This window comes from Chanodichthys erythropterus, chromosome 3 (assembly GCF_024489055.1).
Source record: "Chanodichthys erythropterus isolate Z2021 chromosome 3, ASM2448905v1, whole genome shotgun sequence".
Lineage (NCBI taxonomy): Eukaryota > Metazoa > Chordata > Actinopteri > Cypriniformes > Xenocyprididae > Chanodichthys > Chanodichthys erythropterus.
Window position 1 is genome coordinate 48252412 of NC_090223.1, and position 9245 is coordinate 48261656.

The 9245-nt window shown below is 39.3% G+C and overlaps 1 protein-coding gene across 1 annotated transcript; it reads right to left on the reverse strand.

Annotated features, from left to right (window-relative positions):
* Positions 1-459: 459 nt before the first annotated feature.
* On the reverse strand, positions 460-8708 carry LOC137013089 (zinc finger protein interacting with ribonucleoprotein K). The gene is made up of 4 exons (XM_067376699.1): positions 8344-8708; positions 8130-8257; positions 2260-2338; positions 460-1762 (listed from the first exon to the last, which is right to left on the reverse strand). Exons 1-4 carry the CDS (start codon positions 8609-8611, stop codon positions 915-917), a joined length of 1323 nt encoding a protein of 440 aa, XP_067232800.1. The 5' UTR covers positions 8612-8708; the 3' UTR covers positions 460-914.
* Positions 8709-9245: the final 537 nt, after the last annotated feature.

Genomic DNA, 9245 nt, shown 5'->3' on the forward strand with positions numbered 1-9245 from the left:
TGAGAATACTTTTTGTACACCAAAAATAACAACTTTATTCAACAATATCTAGTGATGGGCGATTTCAAAACACAGCTTCATGAAGCTTCGGAGCTTTACGAATCTTTTGTTTCAAATCAATGATTCAGAGTGCCAAAATCACATGATTTCAGTGAACAATTTCAGTTGTGTTACATCATAAGTGTTTCAAAATTTCAATAGTTTACGTGGCTTTGGCAGTTTGATTCACACTCTGAATCACTGATTTGAATCAAAAGATTCATAAAGCTTCAAAGCTTCATGAAGCAGCGTTTTGAAATCGCCCATCACTAGATATTGTTGAATAAAGTCGTCATTTAGTTTTTTGGGGGTTTTTTTGTGAAAAAAACCAAAAAGTATTCTTGTCAGTTCATAACATCAAGATTGAACCACTGTAGTCACATGAACTGTTTTAAATATGTCTTTAGCTTTCTGGGCACTGAAAAAGGAAATTATCTTGCTGGTAATGCAGGCCTCACTGAGCCATCGGATTTTATCAAAAATATCTTAATTTGTATTCAGAGGATTAACAAAGACCTAACGGGTGTGGAACGACTTGAGGGTGAGTAATTAATGACCGATATTTCATTTTTGGGGGAACTAACCCCTTAATTGTTCCAAACTTATGTCCGGCAGTATAGCCCAGATATCAACGACCACCAGATAAGCTGTGCCTTTGGTTTAACAGAAGAAACAAATTAGATTTGTAGGATAACAATTATATTACCACAGCGTAATACACAGCCATACCTGACTATATATTTCTGCTACAGGTATTACACACGGACACATTCTTGTTAAGGTGCTGCAACCTCATATTTCCAGAGTTCATATTCTTCCCAATATTTCATTTTACACAGCTACTGTAATCTCAAATTGAGGAAAAGAAGAGAGTGCTACATAAAGCTATAATTTATATCACTGTAACTTCTCCTTGGTTTCTTCCTTACTGGTTTAGCAGTTCTGTCATGGACAGAGAGGTGTTGTTGTAGGGTGACTTTCTGGGTGAAACCCTTTCCGCAGGTTATACAAGTAAAAGGTCTTTCTCCTCTGTGGATGCGTTCATGATTTCGTAGGCAGACTTTCTGGGTGAAACTCCTTCCGCAGGTGGCACAACTAAAAGGTCTTTCTCCTCTGTGGATGCGTTCATGGGTTTGTAAATTTCCCTTCTGGGAGAACCCTTTTCCACAAAAACTACATTTATAGGGCCTTTCCCCTGTGTGGACTAAATAGTGAACTGTGAGATTGGTGTTTGAATGAAAACATCTCCCACAGACCTCACAACGAAACTTTTCATTAGGTTTCAGCTTTGCAAACCGATGTTTTCTGAGACGGTTTCTGGCAGCATTTTGGCGAACAAACACCCTCCCGCTGTCATAGCAACTGAAGTTGTTTGGCAGTTTCTGCACCCTAAATCTCTTTTCACAATGCTCTGTAGTGGTTGCAGCATCTGCGCATGCTTCCTGTGCTTCTCCGTCGTCCTGGGCCTCAGAGGGAAACTGGTTATTGTGCTCTACTGAAAATTGGTTGAGGACACAGTGACCATCAAAATCCAACGGATCGTCTATTGGTGGTATTAATCGGTTGACATTGTCATCAGTGGTGGTTTTTGTAGAGTGTTTATCTGACGAATCAGAGGACGTGTTTTGCATTTCTGAAATCTCTGAAAATTCACCAGAGACAAAATGGTCTGCCGAGGGCTCATAGGCAGAAGATAGTCGTCTTGAAACTGGGGGTGTTTTCCCTGTTGGAGCATTGAAAAAACAAAACAAACAAAAAAAAATCAAATAATTCTGTGAAACATAAACCAAAATCATTAGACCGTACGTTTACACAACAATGATGTACTAAAAACGCAAAAGTTTTTTTTTTTTTTACGTTTTTTTGAGTACACATGACAACTCTGTCAAAACGATCCCATTAAATGGATCCACAAAAGCGATTAAAAACACTGCATTATGCTACCAGGGAAGTAGTTAGCAAGGTCACTTTGTGAAGAAAAACTACATACCTATAGACTGAATACATAATTTGCATACACATGACATCACCATTTTCACAAATTCACATGGAGACAATAGCGGTATCGTTTTCAAAAACGTTGACTTTGAAACCCGTTTTCAAAAGTTTGCATTTTCAGGCCCCAAAACGCTGTTGTAAATAAATGGCCAAAATGTTTTTTTAAAACCATGTAGTGTAAACAGCCCCTAATTAAAGATTGCTACAAATCTAGAACATTACCTGTATAGCTGGGATAAGTGTCCACTTCAAAACTCTCCTCTTTGATTAAGACCAGATTGGAGGGGTCTTTTTCTTCATGCTGTCAAAATAAGCATATCATACAAACCAACATTTAGGTTTTCCATTTTATTTACGCATGATTGTAGAAATATGTTTGTCTTTCAAAGGAATAAGGTTCACCCAAAAAAATACCAAGTTTGTTTCTCTGTCATCTTAAAGGGTGTGCACATTACAGATGAAAAATAATTCAGAAATTACATTTTGATAGAGCAATGCACTGCGTATAAGACTCCATATTTAGCACAACCTTGAAAATGACATAGGCAAAGCTATTTAATTTAAAGGTGCACTGTGTAATATTTTCTGTCCACTAGTTCGCTAGAGGCCTATTCAAAACAAAGGCGTAGCTTGATGACGTCAAGTTTGAGCGCGGAATCTTGGGACATGTGGTCTCCATCTCAACGGCCGGTGCAAAAGAATAGGGATAGGTCTCGGGAAGAAATCATGCTCATGGATGCGATTATTAATGTTATTGTAGTATGAAGCAGAGACACCTCAAAACACGTCAGTGGTTAATTGTTACAGTTTTTTCCAATTGCTAACACACAATTTTTCAAACTAGTCTGGTTTTATCAAAACACTTAACACAATTCACAAAACCACACACCCAAACTGCAAAATACCTCATATATCCTGCAAAATGAAGCACTGCAACCGAAACTACACAGAGCATTATCAAAATCAAACTTTTGCATGAAATGGCACACACTTCATTCATATTACCAGATTTTTGCCTAACCACCTACACACTGTTGGGCATAATGAAAAGCACCCCCATCTTTAGTATGCTTTGCCATAATACTAAAATATGTATCAGATTGTTCACATGCACAGAAATATTTGCAGATACACACACATGCTGTTGCAACATTTTTATTTTTTTTCCTTCACTACAGTAAACAAGTCAGTACAACATAAGCACAGCAGATATATTTACATGGGACTGAACAAAAATATTCTTACAAAAAACAGTAAATGAAAAAGAAAATTTCTGAAAAAAAATATATTACAGTAAAAAAAAAAAGAGGCAAGAAAAATAATTAGGCAGCATCTTGCCGCACAGCCGGGTCTGGCCACAACGCCTCGTCAACATCACAGGCAATATCTTCCCTTGCCAGACATCGAGGGAAGAAGCGCCTTGAGTGCCTTATCCATCCCTGAATTGCACCCACATCAATCTCATCACATGCCTCTTCCATGGCCTGCACAAGAGGCATGCGCACAAAGGGCTGCCGGTCGTATACCTTCCACCGCCATGCCGAAAAGAATTCTTCTATGGGGTTCAGAAATGGTGAGTATGGTGGGAGGTATTGCACGAGAAATGTTGGGTGGTCAGCAAACCAGTTTTGGACTGGGGCTGCACGATGAAAGCTCACGTTGTCCCATACTACAACGTACCGGTTTCTTTGATGGTCTGCATCATTCATACGCTCTGGTGGTATGAGAATGTTGTGAAGTCTGTCCAGAAATGTGAGAATATGGGCTGTGTTGTATGGTCCAAGTTTGGCATGACGGTGGAGGACACCATGCATATTGGAGATGGCAGCGCACATTGTGATGTTCCCACCACGTTGGCCAGGAACATCTATAATGGCTCTGTGGCCAATGAGGTTTCTCCCTCTTCTTCTGGTCTTTGCTAGGTTGAACCCAGCCTCATCTATAAAGATGAACTCATGTGGGATTGCATGAGCATCCATTTCCAGTACTCCCTGAAAACAAAGAACAAAAATCACTCAATATGGTGTTATCCAGTACACTGGGAAACAATGTTGTGTGTAGTGTACTGCAGTCAATATAGTACTTACATCCACATATGCTCGTCTGAACTCTTTGTTTCTTTGAGAGTTTCTCTCAAACGGCACCTTATAAAGTTGTTTCATTCTGATTTGGTTTCGCTTGAGAATGCGAGCCAATGTGGACAGACTAACTCATTGAATGTTGTTGAATAAGGTGTTGTCTTGGATGATGTGGCTTTGAATTTCTCGTAATCTGATTTCATTATTTTCCAAAACCAAGTTTACAATGGCAGCTTCCTGTACCCCGGTGAACATTTGGCCCCTTCCTCCACCATGGTGTCGTCTCTCAGTCCTTTAGAAAAAATAAAATAAAAATATATATAGGGCTTGGACAATGCAGCCTAAATATTTTCCCCCACAGTAGAGTACATTGTACAGGAAACTTGTACAGTTCATGAATGGCTGATGTCATACACTAAGTAAACAGGTGTCACCCAACTGATACACTATGACATGGGGTATACTACATGTGTACTACATGAAATTTTGGTTACATACCTGTTCTCCAGTCTAAAGGTCCGGATGACAGAGGCGACAGTAAAACGGCTCAAGTCTGTCCAGCCTCACGCATTGTCAACCCATGGTTGATGACATGATCTACTAAGGTTGCTCTGATTTCATTTGAAAGTGTTTGTCTTCTTTGGCCATGAACTCCTCTACCTGCTCTACCCCTACCTCTCACTCTTCCTCCCCCTCTTATTCTCAACCTCCCTCTTCCTCTTCCTCTTCCTCTCTCTGCAATGTCTTCCATTGTTGTTGTAAAAAAAAAAAGGTTCTCACCTGTGGTCTTTTCATAGTGCTTACATCCTGATTGAAGTGTTAACAATTAACCACTGAGGTGTTTGGCCAGGTGGCACATGTAATTGGCCAATTAGCTCATGTAGTGTCATTTTGAATGGCAGTGTTTTGAAATGGCAAACATGTGACTTTATGTCAGATTGTTGTGTCTTATGCAGAGAACTGTATTTAGTGAATTTAAAAAGTGCTATTTTGAAATGCAAAATGTGTGTAAAACAGAAAAGGTGTTTAGACTTTTGGAGACTTGAGAAGAAGTTTTGCTCTCTGTGTGTCAGTTTAAATAATTGTGCTGTGCATGTCATTTTAGTGTGTTAGCAATTGGAAAAAACTAACACTTCAATCAGGATGTAAGCACTATGAAAAGACCACAGGTGAGAACCTTTTTTTTTTTACAACAACAATGGAAGACATTGCAGAGAGAGGAAGAGGAAGAGGAAGAGGAAGAAGGAGGTTGAGAATAAGAGGGGGAGGAAGAGTGAGAGGTAGGGGTAGAGCAGGTAGAGGAGTTCATGGCCAAAGAAGACAAACACTTTCAAATGAAATCAGAGCAACCTTAGTAGATCATGTCATCAACCATGGGTTGACAATGCGTGAGGCTGGACAGACTTGAGCCGTTTTACTGTCGCCTCTGTCATCCGGACCTTTAGACTGGAGAACAGGTATGTAACCAAAATTTCATGTAGTACACATGTAGTATACCCCATGTCATAGTGTATCAGTTGGGTGACACCTGTTTACTTAGTGTATGACATCAGCCATTCATGAACTGTACAAGTTTCCTGTACAATGTACTCTACTGTGGGGGAAAATATATATAGGGCTTGGACAATGCAGCCTAAATATTTTTATTTTATTTTTTCTAAAGGACTGAGAGACGACACCATGGTGGAGGAAGGGGCCAAATGTTCACCGGGGTACAGGAAGCTGCCATTGTAAACTTGGTTTTGGAAAATAATGAAATCAGATTACGAGAAATTCAAAGCCACATCCTCCAAGACAACACCTTATTCAACAACATTCAATGAGTTAGTCTGTCCACATTGGCTCGCATTCTCAAGCGAAACCAAATCAGAATGAAACAACTTTATAAGGTGCCGTTTGAGAGAAACTCTCAAAGAAACAAAGAGTTCAGACGAGCATATGTGGATGTAAGTACTATATTGACTGCAGTACACTACACACAACATTGTTTCCCAGTGTACTGGATAACACCATATTGAGTGATTTTTGTTCTTTGTTTTCAGGGAGTACTGGAAATGGATGCTCATGCAATCCCACATGAGTTCATCTTTATAGATGAGGCTGGGTTCAACCTAGCAAAGACCAGAAGAAGAGGGAGAAACCTCATTGGCCACAGAGCCATTATAGATGTTCCTGGCCAACGTGGTGGGAACATCACAATGTGCGCTGCCATCTCCAATATGCATGGTGTCCTCCACCGTCATGCCAAACTTGGACCATACAACACAGCCCATATTCTCACATTTCTGGACAGACTTCACAACATTCTCATACCACCAGAGCGTATGAATGATGCAGACCATCAAAGAAACCGGTACGTTGTAGTATGGGACAACGTGAGCTTTCATCGTGCAGCCCCAGTCCAAAACTGGTTTGCTGACCACCCAACATTTCTCGTGCAATACCTCCCACCATACTCACCATTTCTGAACCCCATAGAAGAATTCTTTTCGGCATGGCGGTGGAAGGTATACGACCGGCAGCCCTTTGTGCGCATGCCTCTTGTGCAGGCCATGGAAGAGGCATGTGATGAGATTGATGTGGGTGCAATTCAGGGATGGATAAGGCACTCAAGGCGCTTCTTCCCTCGATGTCTGGCAAGGGAAGATATTGCCTGTGATGTTGACGAGGCATTGTGGCCAGACCCGGCTGTGCGGCAAGATGCTGCCTAATTATTTTTCTTGCCTTTTTTTTTTGTTTGTTTTTTTACTGTAATATATTTTTTTTCAGAAATTTTCTTTTTCAGTTTACTTTTTTTGTAAGAATATTTTTGTTCAGTCCCATGTAAATATATCTGCTGTGCTTATGTTGTACTGACTTGTTTACTGTAGTGAAGGAAAAAAAATAAAAATGTTGCAACAGCATGTGTGTGTATCTGCAAATATTTCTGTGCATGTGAACAATCTGATACATATTTTAGTATTATGGCAAAGCACACTAAAGATGGGGGTGCTTTTCATTATGCCCAACAGTGTGTAGGTGGTTAGGCAAAAATCTGGTAATATGAATGAAGTGTGTGCCATTTCATGCAAAAGTTTGATTTTGATAATGCTCTGTGTAGTTTCGGTTGCAGTGCTTCATTTTGCAGGATATATGAGGTATTTTGCAGTTTGGGTGTGTGGTTTTGTGAATTGTGTTAAGTGTTTTGATAAAACCAGACTAGTTTGAAAAATTGTGTGTTAGCAATTGGAAAAAACTGTAACGTAATCAAACAGTTGTTCCCTTTCCTGTTAAAACATGTAAATATTAAAGCGTCTTTGGTGTTTCCATGGTTTCTACAAAATAAAACCGGAAACCAAGGGTAACGCGGGAATGACGCAATTGACAAGCGACTCCTCACACGTCCCGGAGCCTTGGTTAAAATTACGATTTTCTCATGATTTACAAATAGTTGGAAACATTTGGGATATTGTAAGTACTCAAGTAAACAAAATATACAACACTGGCCTAAGGGTTTTTGGATATTTTAAAGCAAAAAAAACGTACATATTGCACCTTTAAGTTCATGGGTACATAAAAAGCAAAATAGTACAAGTATTTACTTATGTTGTATTTTCTATATTAATTGCACATTGTATCATTTCCCAATTCCCACACATAAATTGACTGAAAAACGACTAATTGAGCAGATGGTACAACATGTCAAGTTCATAGGACCATAAAAACTAAAAAAAAAGGACCATAAAAACTGACTCTGTGTAAAATTCCAACTGTGTCGTAATTGCTATAAAACAGCCTGACTATAATGTTTGTTTGTTTGAATGAATGAATGCATTTGCAGCTTTATTTTACACCTTACAAACCTTAACTCTGACCATGTGAAATTTTGACGCTAGCAGTCTGATTTAGATTTTTGGCAAATCTGTGCATGCAAATCTTTTGAGCATATTTTTCACCCATAGATCCAGCCTCGTAACGATTAGTTTTAAGGAAGTTTCATTTGGGGGTTAACAACTTTAAAGGAATTAAGCGAACCTTATAAGGCGTTACGGTGTAGAGGTCGACATCGATCGCCTGCTCATCTTCTCTGGACTCGTTCCTCCGATCCCACAAACTGGAACACCACTCCTTTCCAAATATCCCCTTGATGGAGGGCTGCGGTCCTATCAGGAGTATCATGCATTAGAAACATGGTGCACAATAAAAACAACTGCTCTGTGAACAAAACTATTGAGTAAAGGTTATTTACCATCTTCAGTTTGAACACAAATAGAGCGAAGTGTTTTGGAGCCAGCGCGCGCTTCCTTTGTGATGCGCGCGCCTTCGTCTTGCCTTTCGCTCCCAAGACAGAGCATTTTGTCTTTCAGAACTGTGTTTTCACTCATGACCCGAGACAGCTCTTGTCGTAAAAACGCAAAATCGCTGTCTACAATTTTGCATATTTCATCTATTGCCGTTTTAGTCGTTATCTCCATTATGGAGCTCAGTTGCAACCGAAACGATAAAGATTTTGACATCTTTTAAGACACGTGATTTTCGTTCGCATGCGAGAAAGAAAACACTGGCCCAAAACGTTAGGTCAGTCAACGAAAAAATAATTCCAAAAGGTGCAACTTGGTACTGTGCAATAAAACGGAAATGGTGTACCCATGCAGACCTCGGCTTTTATTTTGCCTCAGAGTATCGTTAGCTTCCGGTTTGTGTGAAGGAGTTCCCTTTTAGAAAGAGGGAATCACTCAACAGACTTTTCTTGCATTTAAAATTAGCATATCTTCCCTAAACAGTTTCCCACATCAATGTTTGTGTGTCCCAAATCATAGTATGTTGACATGAGCATCCAAAAATACATTTCTTTCTGGTAATATTGCCCAAGCCTTCCAAAACAGTGGAGTCCCAGCTAACAGATTTTTGTTATAAGAACTCTCCCCAAATATTCATTGTTGGTTCTGGGAATATAAAAAATGTCCAGTTCCTCTAATGTCAAAATGTTCTTGACTTTAGAGGAAATGGTATTATGTTCTTTAAATGTTATTTCAACTTAATTTTGATTTAAAATTCGACATTCTACGAATGTTGATTTGTAACATTCCAAGAACATAAAAAATCAGTTTCCTTAATGTTAGTAGAATGTTATTTAAAAGTTAGTATGAT

What these genes read in the sequence shown, in the direction of transcription:
- LOC137013089 (XM_067376699.1), bottom strand. Translation starts at nt 8,611, where the DNA reads ATGTCAAAATCTTTATCGTTTCGGTTGCAACTGAGCTCCATAATGGAG. An exon ending in TTGTGTTCAAACTGAAGATG is followed by an intron (nt 8,258 to 8,343) that starts GTAAATAACCTT and finishes TACTCCTGATAG; the next exon opens with GACCGCAGCCCTCCATCAAG. An exon ending in CACTTATCCCAGCTATACAG is followed by an intron (nt 1,763 to 2,259) that starts GTAATGTTCTAG and finishes ATGCTCCAACAG; the next exon opens with GGAAAACACCCCCAGTTTCA.